General features: G+C 37.2%; 1 protein-coding gene across 5 annotated transcripts in view; it reads left to right on the top strand.

The window, feature by feature from the left end:
• The window catches only part of LOC108974392 (dynein heavy chain 5, axonemal), a 27,507-nt gene extending 7,929 nt beyond the window's left edge, over window positions 1-19,578 (top strand). For 2 of the 5 annotated variants that reach the window (XM_018942175.1, XM_018942174.1), the window contains 20 exons: window positions 64-236; window positions 660-815; window positions 1,178-1,388; window positions 3,389-3,775; window positions 3,840-4,425; window positions 4,485-4,718; window positions 4,934-5,020; window positions 5,669-8,346; window positions 8,399-8,647; window positions 9,365-10,933; window positions 10,996-11,164; window positions 11,667-11,819; window positions 11,914-12,206; window positions 12,308-12,800; window positions 13,241-13,430; window positions 13,624-13,780; window positions 15,223-15,318; window positions 15,654-15,710; window positions 17,186-17,318; window positions 18,828-19,578. In XM_018942175.1, coding sequence (XP_018797720.1) covers window positions 64-236; window positions 660-815; window positions 1,178-1,388; window positions 3,389-3,775; window positions 3,840-4,425; window positions 4,485-4,718; window positions 4,934-5,020; window positions 5,669-8,346; window positions 8,399-8,647; window positions 9,365-10,933; window positions 10,996-11,164; window positions 11,667-11,819; window positions 11,914-12,206; window positions 12,308-12,800; window positions 13,241-13,430; window positions 13,624-13,780; window positions 15,223-15,318; window positions 15,654-15,710; window positions 17,186-17,318; window positions 18,828-19,081 — 8,325 coding nt within the window. In that variant the 3' untranslated portion in view covers window positions 19,082-19,578. Of the gene's footprint in view, window positions 1-63; window positions 237-659; window positions 816-1,177; window positions 1,389-3,388; window positions 3,776-3,839; window positions 4,426-4,484; window positions 4,719-4,933; window positions 5,021-5,668; window positions 8,347-8,398; window positions 8,648-9,364; window positions 10,934-10,995; window positions 11,165-11,666; window positions 11,820-11,913; window positions 12,207-12,307; window positions 12,801-13,240; window positions 13,431-13,623; window positions 13,843-15,222; window positions 15,319-15,653; window positions 15,711-15,850; window positions 17,319-18,827 lie in introns of those variants that run through there. The other 3 variants (XM_018942176.1, XM_018942177.1, XR_001993795.1) reach the window with 3 other exon arrangements.

The following is a 19,578-nucleotide window of genomic DNA, read 5'->3' as shown; positions in this document are numbered from 1 at the left end:
TATGCAACGAAAAATTCAAAAAATTTAAAAGACATGTGAGTGCGCGATATTCCTTGTTTTCAGTGCCGCATGAATATTAAATCAGCAAACGATTTTGAGTGGTTAAAACAGTGTCGTTTTTACTTCAAAGAGGACTTGGACAAAACTTGGATTTCAGTAACAGACGTAACCTTTACTTATCAAAATGAATATTTGGGCTGCACAGATCGTTTGGTGATCACGCCGTTAACAGATCGGTAAGATTACATTAAGCGCAAAAATTGGTGGGAGGAGTAAATAACTGAAGCGTTTGCCGTTCTCACTTTGTTAGCACGAGCGCACATTATTTACTATAAACGTTAATTTGCACGGAGATTTCAAAATTTCGTTGGTTTAGTCCAAGGAGCGCCTAAAGAAATTAATTTGATGATGACCATGAACGGTGGAGAATGCAGTCTCCTTAYTTTTTCTTATGTGCTTCAGCAAATCAATTTGATATTAAATAAGGGAATATAGCTAAAAGAGTTGATATGAATCAATTGAATCAATGTTAAGGGGTTAAGAATTAATTTGCAATTTACCATATATGCTCAAAGCATTCAACCAAATTGTATATATTTGAATTTTCCTTTGCTCGTTTTATGATTGCTGGGGAATTGTTTTCTATTACTGTCGCATAGTTGTTACATCACACTCGCCCAGGCGCTAACACTGAGCATGGGTGGCGCACCATGTGGTCCGGCGGGTACCGGAAAAACGGAAACTGTAAAGGACATGGGAAAGACGCTGGCTAAGTACGTGGTTGTATTTAATTGCTCCGACCAAATGGATTACAGGTATTAAAATGTAGCAGCGCAGTATATTTCACGTAAGCTATACTGTACAATGTAAGAATATGTGAGGTAATTCTAGAGTTCAGCATGCTCCTTTAACTCTAATGATAACATATAGAGTTAAACTCTTTATAAATCGCTATTAAGTAACAAAGATTTATTAAATTTATGTAATAAAATTACAAAAGACGAAATATAATAATAAGAATGTGTAATTAAGATTTTTGCACAATATTTTTCAATCTCGATGGTTCGAGGATAAACTGTCATTGAATTTTTTGCTCGTGTCATAAGAAATTTGTGCACTTGAACTTTGCTTTATTAATGACCTGGACGCCTGATGAAAATTATTATTTGTTAAACAGGGGCCTCGGGCGTATCTACAAGGGTTTGGCTCAGTCTGGCACATGGGGCTGTTTTGATGAGTTCAACCGCATCGAACTTCCGGTCTTGTCGGTTGCAGCGCAACAAGTTGCAGTGGTATTAACAGCCAAGAAGGAGAAAAAGAAAACATTTATATTCACCGATGGCGATACGATTGAGATGAATCCTGAGTTTGGCATATTTATAACAATGGTAAGTGGCAGAATTGCATAATGTGGAGGGGCAATTGCAATGGTGTGGTAACAAATTTTCTCTAAACTGTTAAACAGCCGAGCTCCCAGATAAGCACATTTACGACAAACATTTGTTGCTCACAGAAATAAAACTTTTAATTACTATTGTGCGTGCATACGCATACATAACCATGGGCAAATACTGGTGCTGACTACGGGCAGTGTTAGTATGGACAAAGTTTGTTATTTAAGTTCCATTAAAGTGTGCCTCATTAAAGAAACAATTCGTGTATTGTCGCGGTGGTTGCCGGCGGTTGACTGCCAAATTGACACGCGGTGCTGAACTTTCTTCTTTCGTTGCCTCGAAAAGTATAAAAAGTGTATAATGTCCGCCGTTCATGGTTTSTGTTTTCGCGTTTTTTGTTCTCCTTCATTATTTCTACTCGTCTTTGTATGTCAAGCTTTAAAATACCTTCATTGTGAAAATGTATTGGGACGGAAAATTAAATTTGGTTTCAACTCGGCTTTTTGCTAAAAATTAGTGCTATGCCCAAGTCATACATATATGTATATCAATGTGCAATATGTATAACTTACAATTGTTATAAATCTGAGGCTGCCTAAATAAAGTACATTTAATTCTATAAAGATAGTTTCTTTAATCATAAACAGTGATTTCGCTCTCTAATGGGTTATATTTTTGTTTTTAACTAACATGGAAATGCCTAGTTGGGTTGAAATAGTCTGTTACCAGTTGATTGCACTACCGGGTAGTGAGGTATGTATGGGGGAGTGTATTAGTCTGACCCTTAACAGCTTGGCTCTGCCAGTATTAATATTTGTTGACAAGTGTTAATGGCTTATGGCATCACTGCAAGCGACATGTAAATACATATGTGTGTGCATAAGAATGTTAGTGCTTATTGAGACATCCACACCCCCATATATGTTTTATAGTACATACATACATGGATAGGTGGGTGAATGCAGCGCTGCCAAAAGTTGGATTGTGGTTCTGGGTGACAAATTTCATTATGTTTTAACCTTGTATCACTTAGCTAGTCATACAGTCTTTCATATGATAACAAAAGCGGCGTAAAAAGAACGCGGGCTGTAAAGTCGTTTAGAGTCTTTTTGTACGCTGTATGTATGTAATTTATAAGTATGGGACATTTCACACGTGAGATTGTTATACAAATACTCCTGCACGTGATGTTCAGCATTGTATTGGAATTGCGGTTATTTCGGTATTTGCAATTCATGCTTTAATGTATAATACTAGTCAGTATCATTGTCATATCCCGTCAAGGAGTAAGCTACTTCAATATATACCATATATATGTATGTATATCCTTGTACATATCTGTACGTGACTGAAAGATTTGCCATAATCAGCTGGTTCGCTGACGTCACACGACAGGTAACATATACTTATTTTATAATCTCTAGCATACAATATGTTAATTAAGGTGACAATTCAGTCTGATCATATATTTGCGTTGAAGGCTAGACGCTGTATTGAAATGCTTTACAAATACAATGGATGCCTAGATGCTTATGGCATGCCCAACTCTGACCTATAGAGTGGATCGAGTGTTGATTAGAGATGTTGGGTTCACACTTAAAAGTCTTTGACGATGTATTTACCAGTTTATCATGGTTAATACTAGAAAGCTAACGAATGCATCTATAGGTACAGGATCAACATAATTATCATCTTTGGGATATGTTTTTTAGGTTACTTTAGGTAGTACAATTTCGCTGGAGAAGTGTTCTATCAAAATCTCTTTTATTGTAACTTATGTTTATATATTGTATATCAGCTTAATGATTTGTTGTCTTGCATTATAAGAAAAACGACAACTAAAATTTCTCAGAGTATATATCAAAGGTATAAGGAACATCTGTGTCCTTCGCTAAGGCTCGTCTTTTGTGTCTAATATTTTGGTTCTCCCCCTTCGTTGCATATACAAATGTGTACACTTATTCTTATCTGTATTACTTGTATTACTGTTGCAGAATCCTGGCTACGCTGGCAGAAAGGAATTACCTGAAAATTTGAAAATACAATTTCGTACTGTCGCGATGATGGTGCCAGACCGACAAATAATAATACGCGTCAAGTTGGCGTCATGTGGCTTTTTGGAGAATATTACACTGGCGAGAAAATTTTACACACTTTATAAACTGTGCGAGGAGCAGTTAACTAAACAGGTTCATTATGATTTTGGTTTGAGAAACATTTTATCGGTACTACGTACTTTGGGTGCTGCCAAGCGGAGAAACTCGAAGGATGGCGAGAGTACGATTGTGATGCGTGTCCTACGCGATATGAATCTCTCGAAGTTGATTGATGAAGACGAACCGTTATTCATGTCGCTGGTGTCGGATTTGTTTCCCAATCAGGTAGGTAATAAAAATGTGGACAGGGTTTGCGTATGTGAATTGTATTTTAACTTCCATTACGTAGACACTCGAAAAGACCAATTACCCAGAACTTGAAGCAGCTATTGCTCAGCAGACGGAAGAAGCAAATTTGGTCTACCATCCTCCATGGGTTCTCAAATTAATACAACTATACGAAACCCAAACCGTTCGACATGGCATTATGACATTGGGTCCCAGTGGTGCTGGTAAGACAACATGCATCCATACACTAATGAAGGCACTCACTCAAATGGGTGACAATCATCGCGAGATGCGTATGAATCCAAAGGCTATAACGGCTGCTCAAATGTTTGGCCGGTTAGATGTGGCGACCAATGACTGGACCGATGGCATATTTTCGGCTTTGTGGCGCAAAACGCTCAAATTAAAAAGTGGCGAACATATTTGGCTCGTGCTGGACGGTCCCGTAGATAGTATTTGGATTGAAAATTTGAACTCAGTTCTAGATGATAACAAGACATTGACATTGGCAAATGGCGATCGTCTTACTATGGCACCAACTGTAAAAATAATTTTCGAACCGCACAATATTGACAACGCGTCACCGGCAACTGTGTCCCGGAATGGAATGGTGTACATGAGTTCCTCAGGATTAGATTCCAGACCGAGTAAGAAAGTGTAGACCGAATCGTTTTGGGTGCACGTTTGAAAAACTATTTTTGATTAGTTGTACAAGCTTGGCTAAAGAATCGCGCACCTGGTGAAAAATCAGTTTTTTGGGCCCTCTTCGAGCAAACTTTCATTCAGGTTTACAACTGGGGCACACAAAACCTTAAGCTTTTGATGTCGGTGCTGCAATGCAATATAGTACGACAGATGCTATCGATTTTACAGGGCTTGGTGCCGGTAAAGAAGGAGGAGGAGCAAGCTGTCAGCCTGTCAAGTAAAGAAACAAACGACGGTATGTATTTTACAGGTAGAATTTCCATTTTACCTCAATTACATGATCTGATAAGTGAACAAAAGCAGCAATTAACTGGCTAAGGCGGCTCTGTGTTGTTGCATTAAAACCAAAAACCGTTGCATAATACATTTATCACATGAAAACATTATCAATAACTGCTATATGACTATATTATATACTCACATATCGATGCATAACAATACATATTGCAGTAACAAAAGCGGGAAAACACAAAATCATAGCAAAGGTGAATGAAATTAACCAGGAGCGTCGAAACTCCGCCGCCAGCGGTGATGGCGGTAATGTATATGCAACAGCTTATCAAACAAACATTTGTCACATCCATACGCACTCCTTCTCGTACTAACACACACATTATGTACACACATACTTATTGGCTTTGTCGTTCCAATGAATGTGTTCCGTTTATTTGCTTTGTATTTTTGTGCCAAGTCTCTTTGTAGGAAAATTAACGGATAATTAAAAAAATAAAATTATTCTTCAGCACCTGAGGTCAAGGACTCAAAAGGCACTACAGCATCACCATATTTTGATTCMTTTTTTTTCCATAGCTTCTTATTTTAAATATACAAAGTTTTATACACACAACAAACCAACCACAGGTTCAACACACCGATGCTATTCATTTATTTGTAAATGTATGTATTCTGTGTCTGCAATTATTCACTTGATGTATCCACGTRATCTGCGGATTCGGTGCCTACAATTGTCTATTTGTAATTATTTCATAGTATGTATGTGAGCGTGATTATTTAGTCAACTTTCTTATGTAATACCAGATATTATTAAATATGCTGTTTGCCGACGTGTTGTAACTGTTTTGTTGTAACTAAATAAATTCGCATGTACTTATTTGTTGATCACCTACCTATGCTAAGGGAAAGTTCTTGGTCACTAGATCATTATTTTTTATTACACTTTCACAGACGAGCTTCCCGAGGAACCGGCTGTAGAGGAGAAAGAAGATACTTGTACACCCGAACATTTGCATCGACTATATATCTTTGCACTAGCTTGGGGTCTCGGGGGATATCTCAATGCCGCTGACCGCATACGTCTGGATTTATATATTAAAGAAGCTTTCCCCCAGTTGGACTACGCGCAGGCGACTAGCACCGAAAGTAGTATTTTCGATTTCTTCGTTTCTGAGGCAGGCACGTGGCAGGCGTGGAAGACACTGGTCACTCCATATATGTATCCAGAGTTATCTACGCCAGACTATCTAAATATTCTAGTGCCCATCATTGATAATGTACGTATGGATTACCTAATCGCTACCATAGCGAATCAGGAAAGTGCTGTAATGCTGATTGGCGAACAGGGTACTGGAAAGACGGTGATAACAAAGAACTTTATGAAGAAAATGAACCCGGAGGCTTATATGGGTCGCTCTTTCAATTTTTCATCGGCCACCAGTCCATACCAATTTCAACGTACTATCGAGAGTTATGTGGAGAAACGTGTTGGGGTTACTTTTGGTCCTCCAGGAGGACGTAAATTGATTGTGTTTATTGATGATGTCAATTTGCCAGAGATAAATGAATGGGGCGATCAAGTGACGAATGAAATTGTTCGCCAAAGTATGGATATGAAAGGCTTTTACAGTTTGGAGAAGCCTGGAGATTTTACGACAGTAGTGGATGTTCAATATGTAGCCGCAATGGGTTTGCCAGGTGGTGGCCGTAACGACATACCGTCGCGATTAAAACGACAATTTTGTGTGTTTAATTGCAACATTCCGGATGATGAGTCGATTGATAAAATATTTCGTGTAATTGGTGAAGGGCATTATAATGCCAAACGTGGGTTTACGTCGGAAGTACGTAGTTTAGTCAAGAAATTAATTGTTGTGACTCGTCATTTGTGGCAGCGAACGCGTGAGAAACTTTTACCCACACCTGCCAAATTTCATTATGTTTTTAGCTTACGTGACTTATCGCGGATATGGCAAGGTATGGTGGGGACTTTGTCAACTGTTATAACAGCAGATAGCGTGCTCATGTCATTGTGGAAACATGAATGCACACGGGTATTTGCAGACCGTTTTACGACTTTTCAGGATAAAGAGTGGTTTAGTTCGGAGTTAGCTTGTCTTGTGCGTGAGGAGCTTGGTGAAGCTTACTCGCAGATGATTATTCCGAACCCGGTGTTTGTAGATTTCATGCGTGATGCACCTGAACCAACGGGTGAGGAGGGAGAGGACGCTGATATGGAGTTACCCAAAGTTTACGAACCGGTGAATTCTCATGAAGTGCTCCGGGAGCGTCTCGTTATGTTCCTCGCACAGTTTAATGAAATGGTACGAGGCTCTGGGATGGATCTGGTTTTCTTCCCTGATGCTATGCTGCATTTGGTGAAGATCTCTCGAATCATTCGGCATCCGAGGGGAAACGTCATGCTTGTCGGGGTCGGTGGATCGGGAAAACAATCATTGACAAAATTGGCATCATTTATAGCTGGCTACAAAATATTCCAAATTGCTTTGACACGGTCGTATAATGTAGCCAACTTTTTGGAGGACTTAAAATTATTATATCGCACCTGTGGTGTTCAAGGCAAAGGAACAACGTTTTTATTTACTGATATGGACATAAAAGAAGAGGGATTCCTTGAATACCTCAACAATATATTATCATCTGGTGTGATATCAAATCTATTTTCTCGAGACGAACAATCTGAAATTGTACAAGAATTGACTCCGGTTATGAAACGAGAAAATCAGCGAAAAACAGCGACCCCGGAAAGTGTGATGGAGTTTTTCTTGGCCCGCACATGCGCCAATCTTCATGTGGCTTTTTGTTTCTCGCCAGTTGGTGAAACATTCCGATCGAGGGTGCAACGTTTTCCGGCATTGGTGTCCGGATGCACTATCGATTGGTTCCAGCCRTGGCCAAAGGATGCACTCGTCTCGGTGGCAAGACACTTTCTGAGTGACTTTGAAATTGAGTGTACACCGGCAGTGAAGGAAGAGTTGGTCAACGCGCTCGGTTCTATTCAAGATATTGTCGCGGAAACATCGTTAGAATATTTCCAGCGCTTTAGACGAGCAACACACGTGACACCGAAGTCATATTTGAATTTCATTGCTGGTTACAAAAATATATATCAGCAAACACAGAAAGAATTACGAGATGGTGCAGAAAAAATGGACACTGGATTAGAGAAGTTAAAGGAAGCCTCCGCTTCAGTTGAAATACTAAAAAAGGACTTGGTGGTAATGGAGGAGGAGTTGGTGGAGGCCTCCAAAAATGCCGAATCTGTGTTGGTGGAAGTTACCGACAGAGCAATGCAAGCCGAAATTGTAAAAAATCAAGTTCTTATTGTAAAAGACAAAGCCGAGGCATTAGTTGCATGCATTGCAAAAGAAAAAGCACTAGCCGAGGAAAAGTTAGAGGCTGCCAAGCCGGCGCTAGAAGAGGCCGAAATGGCATTGAATACAATAAAGCCAGCGCACATTGCAACAGTACGCAAGTTGGGTCGACCGCCACATTTAATTATGAGAATTATGGATTGTGTCCTGATTTTATTCAAAAGAAAATTACATCCTTGTATACCGGACTCTGGAACACCATGTCCGAAGCCATCTTGGCAAGAATCCTTAAAGGTATTTTTTTGTCTAAATGACCACTTACATTTTCATATGTTTTTTAATTTAGATGATGGCCAGCGCAACGTTTCTGCTACAATTACAAAATTATCCAAAGGATACAATAAATGATGAAATGATCGATTTACTTCAACCGTACTTTCGCATGGACGACTATAATATGGACATGGCAAGGCGAGTTTGCGGAGACGTTGCTGGATTGTTGTCTTGGACCAAAGCTATGTCATTCTTCCACAGTGTTAACAAAGAAGTGCTACCACTAAAGACAAATCTCACTTTGCAGGAGGCGCGATTAAAGGTAAACAACTGTTTTATCAATGTGAATGTCTGCAGAGCCAATTAATTAATTAGTTTTWGTATTTTAATTAATATATACAAGTTCGAAGATGGGTGTAATCGACCATTGCAACCCCTAAAAAACGCCAAAATGGGGATGCTCCCGCCCCTTTAATGGGCTTAATGTTCATACCTCCTAAACCATTAACATTGTAATAACCTAATTCGCTTAGAGCAAATATTATTAAAACGCCCTCTCACGGTATGAATAGTGATAAAATCGATTATAACCTCGCCCATTCTGCTTGTATCGGTTTTGTTAAAAACTACCAATAAGTTAACATGATACAAAATTTGATTGCAAACCATTCATGACTTCGTCAAACAATGAAGTTGAACCCTTTCGCAACATTTTTTAATATTGTCAACATCTGATATTTAGCCGGCTTTGACCTTGCAGGTTGCAAGATTATAAAATGTTCGGTTACATCCGGTTACTTAGCACTTCCTTACTTGTTTTTTATTTATTTATTTTTGAGTTTGCAGATGGTATGTATGCCCAATACCATTTGTAATGATTATTTTATTAATATTACTGAACAAATAATTATTATTAATGGTCAATCTGAACGGAACTGAGCGTTTTCGATGGCATTGTTTTATTTATTGGCAGAGAATTAACATTTCCTAAAGATATTTAATATTGCTTTTGATGTCTCTCTAATTTTTGTATACATAGTTAGCCATGGATGACTTGGCTGGCGCTGAAGAACAGTTAAGGGAGCGTGAAGAAGCACTTCAGGCCGTCAAAAATCAGTACGATAAAGCCGTTGGTGAGAAACAAAGACTCACAGATGCTGCCAATGTGTGTCTACGAAAAATGACTGCAGCTACAGCATTAATAAATGGGCTTTCAGATGAAAAGCATCGCTGGACAAATCAGAGCAAAGAGTTTAAAATACAACTTGGCAAGCTGGTTGGTGACGTTTTGCTAGCGACAGGCTTTCTTTCATATTGCGGTCCATATAATCAGGAGTTTCGTGCAAATTTAATTAGAACATGGATGGGCATTCTAAAACAAAAACATATTCCATTCACGACGGGTTTGAACATTATTAATATGCTCGTTGATTCATCCACAGTGTCAGAATGGACTTTGCAGGGGCTACCAAATGATGAGTTGTCGGTACAGAATGCCTTGATTGCTACAAAATCAAGCAGTTATCCACTATTGGTAGATCCCCAGACACAGGGAAAACTTTGGATAAAATCAAAAGAGGGTGAAAACGAATTACAGATTACATCCTTAAATCACAAGTATTTCAGAACACATTTAGAAGACTCTTTGTCGCTTGGACGACCATTGTTAATTGAGGACGTCGGCACCGAGCTGGATCCAGTGCTCGACAATGTGTTGGAGAAGAACTTCATCAAGTCGGGTAGCATAGAGAAAGTATTGGTGGGCGACAAGGAGTGTGATGTAATGCCAGGTTTTATGTTATATATAACTACGAAATTACCAAATCCCGCGTTTAGTCCGGAGATAAGCGCTAAAACATCCATCATTGACTTTACTGTCACAATGCGAGGCCTCGAGGATCAACTTTTAGGAAGAGTGATTCTTATGGAGAAATCAGATTTGGAAGCTGAACGAGTCGCTCTCTTCGAAACCGTTATGACAAATCAACGCAAAATGAAGGAATTAGAGGCAAATTTGTTATATCGTCTTAGTTCTTCACAAGGATCTTTGGTTGATGACGAAGCTTTAATTGAGGTACTACGAGTCACAAAAACAACATCCGAGGAAGTGAATCAAAAATTGAAAATTTCCGAAATAACTGAACGAAAGATTATGAAGGCTCGGGAAGAGTTCCGTGCCGTGGCCGCCCGCGGCTCAGTACTTTATTTTTTGATTGTTGAGATGAGTAATGTGAATGTCATGTATCAAAATTCTTTGAAACAATTTTTGGTTATTTTCAATAATTCAATCACCAAATCCACGAAATCGAATGTAACTGAGGAACGGATAATTATTATTTTACGCTATCTGACCTATGAGGTCTACAAGTTTACAAATCGCAGCTTATATGAACGTCATAAGCAGTTGTTCACCCTAATGCTGGCCATTAAAATCGACTACCACAACGGCAATGTGACTCATGAGGAATTTATGTCGTTTGTTAAAGGTGGTGCTTCCCTTGACCTAAATGCTGTCACGCCAAAACCATTCCGCTGGATCTTGGATATCACATGGTTGAATTTAGTGGAAATAAGCAAGTTGGAAACATTTTCAAATGTTCTGACACTAGTGAGATTAGATTGCAGATAAATCGGAAAGACGATTTTTAAATATGAGCATAATTTTTTCAGATTGAGTTAAACGAAAAGGAATGGCGTGTTTGGTATGAAGCTGAGAAGCCGGAGAATGAGGAAATTCCATGTGGCTATCAGATCTCTTTAGATGGCTTTCGAAAGTTATTATTGGTGCGTTCTTGGTGCCCGGATCGTACGATTTCACAAGCGAAAAAGTATATAGAGGGTAGGAATATTATTTATAATAGGCCTAGTTTAATCCAGTTTAGAATGTAAGATAGTTTATGATGAATTATTAAAAAAAAAATCATCAATTTTTACACTTGCTTCAAAAAGGTGTTGTTAGATAACATACAAAAATGAGTTTATGCAATTACAATTCCCAACGCTACGTTTTTGATTCTTTATAACTTATAACTTTGTGAGACTATATGAAATCCTAAATTACATAATAATTTTGAATAAATTCCAAATGAAAAATTTATTATGACAAATATTTGTATCAATCATTTCCAAATTAAATCTCAAGTACAGCCCCTTGTATTCCCATACCGGCAATAACGTTTTCGTCTTTATACGTAAATAATATTTGCATTGTAATATTTAAATAGTTTATTATATAATAATAATTAATGTATGTACATATATAATATTATATGTGCACCATAACCACAAGCAAGGCCGGATATATTAATATAACTTTCAAAAAAATATATTAAATTTTACAGAGTCTTTGGGCTCTGAGTACAGCGAGATGCAGATTTTAGATCTTGAAGTGACTTGGGCAGAATCAGAACCACGCACGCCGTTCGTTTGTCTGCTATCTATTGGATCCGATCCTACGACACAAATTGCCGCATTGGCCAAACAAAAAGGCATACGTAAGATAATAACACAATTATATCACGTTAATTTGGCCTTGCACCATCTCACATACAACACAATGGTAAAATTATATTTCTTTTACTGTCTTAGCTTTGAAATCGGTTTCAATGGGGCAGGGGCAAGAATTCCACGCACGCAAAATGATAATGGACTCAATGTCCGGCGGTGGCTGGGTGTTATTGCAGAATGTTCATCTCTCCCTGCCTTTCTGCGCGGAAGTCATTGATATGCTCGTAGAGACGGAACACATCGATGATACGTTCCGAATGTGGGTGACCACAGAACCGCATGCAGATTTTCCAATCGGCTTACTTCAAATGGCCATAAAATTCACCAATGAGCCACCGCAAGGCATACGAGCCAGTCTAAAGCGCAGCTATCAGGTAAGTTACCCACACATTATCGCACCTTGGGTTAATATAATCGAACATGCCTGTGTATTCGGTATGCTTCAATGTATTGGTGTTGTTCGCGCTACCCACAGGCTTTCACTCAGGACTTTCTCGATTACACCGCTGCGTCACAATGGCCACCATTGCTATATACTGTAGCCTTTTTGCACACAATCGTTCAAGAACGGAGGAAATTTGGTCCGCTTGGTTGGAATGTACCATATGAGTTTAATCAGGCAGACTTTGCAGCGAGCGTGCAGTTCATACAGAATCACTTGGATGAGATGGATCCAAAGAAGGGAGTCTCATGGCAAACGCTTGTCTACATGATTGGAGAGGTTCAATATGGCGGGCGTGTGACTGATGATTTTGATAAGAGACTGCTGACCACTTTTACCGCGGTGTGGTTTTGTGAGGGGCTTTTAAGTAACTCATTCGAATTCTACAAAGGATACAAAGTGCCGAATACGAAGAGTTTGCAAGGATTCGTCGATTATATAAACAGCTTGCCTGCTTATGATACGCCAGAGGTGTTTGGCTTGCATTCCAATGCTGACATCACGTATCAAATTAATTCAGCCAAAGGTAAATGCCATTATTCTCTTATTGATAATAGCACACTTCTACAAAATGTCAGGAGGATCAATTTATGGAAGAGGTCAAAGGTGACTTCTATGTATACACATATGTACATACTTTACTACTTATATACTATGAGCGCTTTCGTTTATTTAGTGTTAATTGAAATGTGCAGAATTGCTGAGCTAACGGTATAATATTCCAGATGGGTATGTGTAACTAATGAAGAAAAGGGAGAATGTTGACAAAAATTTATGAGTAAAATCAGCGAAATGTGAGGAAAGTTGTATCATTGCATTGGGTGTGGGTGAACATGCATCAAGAATGTGTAATGAATTTAACCTGCTTATACTGATAACTTATAGCTTTTTATGCAAAGGATACAACAATATTGGACATTTCAATTTCTTATTTTGCCACAATTTGAATTATCCTCCCACGTTAAGGTATTTTGGACACCATACTGAGCGTGCAGCCAAAAGARGGAGGCGGGGGTGGTGGGGAGACACGCGAGAGCATTGTATATCAGCTGGCCGACGACATGCTGCGAAAGCTTCCGCCTCAGTATAACGCCTACGAAGTGCGTGAGAACCTACTTCGCATGGGAATTCTTCTACCGATGAACATCTTTCTCAGGTAACTAGACGCCGCAGTCTGAAGCTGTGGAAACTGCTGCTGGTCTTCTTTTCCATAATTTATCTATAATAATGAGCAGCTGTCGATTACTATAACAAGTGCAACTATGTTCATACATATGTATGTATATGCAAGCTTCCACATATATATTATATATTTCTTTTTTTATTATTTTTAATCAAACCATTGATAGGCAAGAAATTGATCGCATGCAGAAAGTGATTAAGAAAGTATACACATGCTTGTGCGACCTGAAATTGGCGATTGATGGCACAATTGTGATGAGTCCAGCCCTGAAGGAGTCCTTGGATGCTATGTATGATGCACGCATACCGGAATCTTGGATGAAGGTTAAAAATACAAACATACTTTCTATCCAATTGTGTACATGCCATAAGAAATGTATACGAATGTACGTCCCTTCTTCATATATAAGCTAGTATGAACATGTATGTATAAGAAAAATTAGTGAGAGCACCTTACTTTTTATGAAACGTAATAATATGAATTAACMGACGTACGTGCGTGTTGAAGTTAAGGTAGCTTTCGCCTTAGTTTACGTAGTGAGAAGAAATTTTTATTTTGTTTTGCTTTGCTACCTATGTGAGATGGAACTTTGAATAGGTAAATATATATACTTAAAAATGTAAAAATATTGTATTATTCTCTCAATAAGTTAACCAATTTTTGGCTAATTGTATATGGGATAGCAAAGCAAAAACCTCTTAAATGATTTATTCGCTTTATTGCTATTACATACGGGTTCGCCGAAACAAAAACAGCGCACGGAGGTAAAAAGGTGGGAAGTTCTATACTCTCATCAATTCTGTTTTAACTTTGTTTTGTACGATTTCGAAAATCAGTTCTTATAGAGACTTTCGGGCAGATTTAGATTTTAGTTTATACCGTAATAAATGAATAAATATGAATAGATAGCGAGACTAAACAGTTAATAAGGAGACAGAATCATCTCAATTGGACAATTTATTAGATACATATCAACGGAATACTTTCTTTCATGTTTTGCAGCTGCGTTAAGCTAATTTTCTATCATATCACGAAATTGCCTTTGAAATGAGAACGATTTCTTTAGAACTGCAATTTCCATCCACTTCTTAAGTAGTTCGTTTCCGCGTCTTTTTTTTTGGCTGATRGTAAAATCATCTCAGCAAACTCTAAATTCTCTACAGCAACTTTGCATAGATTGATGGTCGAAAAAGACTTCTCGTATTTTGTCAATAGATGTCTAGTGCTACCAATCATAATGTATCATATCATATAATGTTGGAAAGGTGAGGCTTTAACCTTTATTTAGCTTCATTAAAATTAAATTCGAAAAGGTTACAGCTGTTCAAAAATGACTGAAAATAATGAAGAAATTCCCTAAATTTTGAAATTTTTGTATAAAAATGGTAAGAATGCCACGTATGCCACCAACGTAATTTGTGAAGTGGAATTGAGTGGAGTGAATGGAGACGATGCTTTATCAGTTCGTTTATCACAACAATGGTTCGCTCGCTTCCGTTCTGGAAATTTGAAATTTCATTAAAATACTGTTGCATTCCCATTTAGGTTATCAAAAAGCTTAAAAACTAGGTATGATAGAATCTAAATGTACACAGTTTCAGATTCATTACACTAATGTATATTAAAATTACATAACAATGTTCTTTCTCCCGACATTTTTTGTTTAACCGACCAGTGTAATTAATATTATATATTTGATAACATTATACAAGTATATTTAATTTATTGGATTGAAAAGATTAATTTTTTTATATCCGTTTCATAGATATCTTGGGAATCGACAACTCTAGGCTTCTGGTACACGGAGCTATTGGAACGAAATGCTCAATTCCGCACTTGGATATCAACAGATAGACCGAAAGTGAGTGTTAAAAAACTATTATCTACATCATGAAAAATTATTATAATTTAAAAACTTTAACGGTCAATTTCGTCATTAAATTTATATAGAGTTCATTGCGATCTGACTTCCTTTTCTGAAAAAATTTTAATTTAAATATTTCTGCTTATTAAATATAGACCACATATACTATATATAACATTTGTATATTCCTATATATAATATTTCCATCATGGCCTTCATCCTCTTTAATATGGTAACTGTTGCTGCCACCAATGCATGCCCATTGACGCTATCCGACTGAATACACACGAATTCAATTTGTGAATTGACGAAATGTGAATATATTATGAAAGGTATTTTGGATGACGGGCTTCTTTAATCCCCAAGGCTTTTTAACAGCTATGCGACAGGTAAGTTTATATTTGTTTTTCAACCGTCAAATGCATATATACTATATACAAGTATATATATATATATATACAAGTATATTTGTATCAATTGGACTTATGTTTGCGAAAGTGTGTGTGACCGCCATTTCACTTGACTTTAGGTACGTAGTAAGTGAAAAAAATCGTTGCACGTTAGGTTGTCCCATGAACAGTGCCCAGTTAGAAACACCTAAAATTGCTATAGCATGAACCTGGATAGAAGAAAATACATATACAGTTCGTACACAGATCTCTTAATCTGGTTCCAGTATTAGAGAGTAAGATGAAAATGGAGTACCGACTCGTTCCCAGACTTTCGAAGCTGCAGTGAGGGTATCCGTACTTGCAGCRATTCCGCTGTGTCCGGTTTAATTGAAATTTGGTAAAATAATATTTTTGAATATTAAATATAATTTCGTATTGTGTGTTATTAAACTTGTAGCTCATTTATTTGTTGTGTCTGTTTTATAATTCGGGCAAACAAAGGGAATGTTTTCTTATTGCTATTGTCACTTTTTTATGCTTATTTCTCAACAACTTTTGATATTGAAACTTTTTCAGTCTTACGAGAAATGAACAGGTGCCAAGAGAAGGCAAATATTAAGAGAACGACTCTAATACAGTTCATGACGCGCATAATAAAGTTRTTTTGTATTTTTCACATTATTACTTCCTAGCACCGTCAGCAGCAGAAACGGAAATTACTATTTGGTAGTTAAGCGAAAATGAGTAGGATAAATGTTTTTGTGCTCTTAACAAACTAAGTTTTATTAGAGCGACTATGAGACGTATTCATTTTATYATTCCTTGAGATCAGCTATTAGTTGTTCCGTAATTCTCCAGTATTTTATGAGAGGGAAAAGTTTGTTTAGAGGACTGCAATATGGGTTTATAAGGAAAAACAGTGCAAGGGCAARTTTATATTTAGGCGAATATACATATATGAAAGGATTTTATTCATAGCAACAGAAAAGCAGTTAAAACTATCGTAAGTAATCGTAGCAATGCTAAAAATATTCGATATATGCAGAATCCATACCTTCGCGCAACTCTTTCTCACAAGCTGACTTTGCCAGGATTAATTAAATTAATGAATATAATTACTTATTAGGTATGCGTTTACGTATGTAAGTATGTATTTAKAATGGGCTTAGCAAAGCTCACATGAATAACGTGACCTGTGTGAATTTCGACGCCTGAGGGCGCGCTTTGATCACCTTGAATGTTGGCATTTAACTCTTATTTATAACTGTTTATTATTTGCAAGCAAATCTAATTTAATTTTGCTACTATTTCACTTGAGTTACAATAACTATCCAATTCACCTCCCTACTGTCACCCTTTGCATCGCATATAATCGTACGTGGCCTTCCATCCAAACTATTTTTTGGCTTTAATACATTCAAATGGAAACAAATGCAAAACAAATCTCGGTTGGGATTTGCGAGGGATTTTAGGAAGTGACACGCGCACACAAAGGCTGGGCACTGGACTCGGTTGTTCTGCAAAATCAAATAACTCGCTATAATAAGGAAGACATCTCCGAATACCCCACCGAAGGTGTCTACGTGCATGGACTATTTCTGGAAGGTGAGTATTGCCAGTTTTCAGTTGGCGTGACCTGAGGTATGCCATTTGTATACATATGACCTTTCCACTCTCATAGTAACCCATTGTAATTTCTAACTTTTTCATCATGGCGGTTTATTTCTTTATTTATATTTAGCACTCGTTATTTATTATGAAGTTTTCCTATTTGCTTTATTTTATGAATATATATATAGCTGTAGCACGAGTAATGCATACAAACAAATATTTGCTGCAAACCTTTAGATTTCAATGTGTTTCAAAAATGTAGTTATACTCTCGCAATAAAGTTGCTAAGGAGAGTATTATAGTTTTGCTCACATAACGGTTGTTTGTAAGTCCTAAAACTAAAAGAGTCAGATATAGGGTTATATACGCCAAAGTGATCAGGGTGACGAGTAGAGTTGAAATCCGGATGTCTGTCTGTCCGTCCGTGCAAGCTGTAACTTGAGTAAAAATTGAGATATCTTGATGAAACTTGTCATGCGAGAGTATAAAATGTTCGGTGACACCCGAACTTAGCCCTTCCTTACTTGTTTTTGGTCTAGATTTTTTGACATTTGTAGTAAGGAAAAGTACTAAGTAATAACTAGAAATTCTGACTAAAAAATGGACTTTAGTCATTCAGGGTCGAAATTTCAGGACATTTTTAAGCTTACAAATTCACAGAATGTATTTCAATATTTGAAAACATGTACATACATACTAATAGTGCTCGAACTTGAACGAGTATTTGCTACAAAATACTTGTCCGTAAAATTTTTATTTTACATGTAGTACGTCGTATGCCCATAAGAGAGTTAAAGTGGCGCATTTCACTTAGGAAATGAGCTTTCACGCATGCCAATAGCACATATTAAAATAGTATAAGGATTTGAGCATGTTAGCACATTAACGTCAAAGCATATTCGACTTCTGGTTGCTTTTATCCCTACTCTCACATTTTTTACATCTTAAATCCATTTTCACCTAATTTTTTCTCTTATTGGTCACTTCGTTTGCAAGTTAAAACACACATACGTTTGAGAATGTGTATGTATGTATATACGTAAATAGTAGAATGCACATATGCAGGAGGGTCGAGGCTAACCATCGATGAGACAGAAAATATTTTTAAAAAATCTAGAACCTTATATCTTATGAATGTCATAAGCTATTATTTAAATTTTTTTGTTAGATATACATATACTTTTTATAATTAACAAAGGTGGTTCGAATTATGGACAGGTGTTTACATTTTAATTAAATAAATTGGTTGTTTGCACGAGTACAGTTATGTACCTAAATATGAAATCTATAATATTTTGAATATTATTATATATCTGCTTTCCAACCACAAAATGATCACCYAAGTATGAGTAAATATGTATCAGAGTGTGCTATATATTTTATTATCCCTCTTAGAATTCCATACATATAAATGGACGTAGTTCCACACTTTWCTTTTGGAGAAACCACACTTAAAAGTCTTTAAATTTCCATAAAAATATGTATATACACATTACCTCTTAGGTGCTTCGCTGGATCGGCGCAGTGGCAAGTTGGTCGAGTCCAAGATGAAAGTACTCTATGAACAAATGCCGGTAATCTACATATATGCTATTAACACAACTGCTGGGAAGGATCCTAAGCTTTATGAGTGTCCGATTTATCGAAAACCACAACGAACCGATGCCAAATATGTTGGCTCAATTGACTTTGAGACGGATTTCAACCCGAAGCATTGGACGTTGCGTGGCGTTGCTTTGCTCTGTGACATTAAATAATCGAAATGCTTCGCACATTTCACATTAGCTGTTGGGTTGTTCGTGCCGTTAGTAAGGAATGTATTTGTATCGTGATTGTTAAGTTGGCAGTCACGTGCTTCCTGCTTTTAGTTTAAGTTTATGTGCTATTTGAGCRTAAATATAGTAGATGCTACTTATGATAATGGTGAGGACTTTATAATGGGCTTTGTATGCATTGTCCAACTTTGTTAGCCGAATTGTAACGACATGCTACGTACTATACATATGGGTAAAAGTTGTCTATGTATAAAATAAAATGGTTTAAGAACAAGAAAATTATTTAAGTTTATTAAAGTAATCATTAGTTAGCGTTCTTCCCTTAAAGGCGAAAAAACTGATCCGGGGGTATGGCGTACATATGTTACTGCTGAAAACATCCTCATGGTTCGACACTTCAAACGATTTGAAATGTTGTGATTGAAATTAATTTYCTCAGTTCAAAAATCGTATTGTCATAAAAAAGGTTTGAACTTACT

This window comes from Bactrocera latifrons, unplaced genomic scaffold (genome assembly GCF_001853355.1).
Source record: "Bactrocera latifrons isolate USDA-ARS-PBARC rearing strain unplaced genomic scaffold, ASM185335v1 scaffold_55, whole genome shotgun sequence".
Classification (NCBI taxonomy): Eukaryota; Metazoa; Arthropoda; class Insecta; order Diptera; family Tephritidae; genus Bactrocera; species Bactrocera latifrons.
This window is presented reverse-complemented; position numbering and strand designations above follow the sequence as displayed.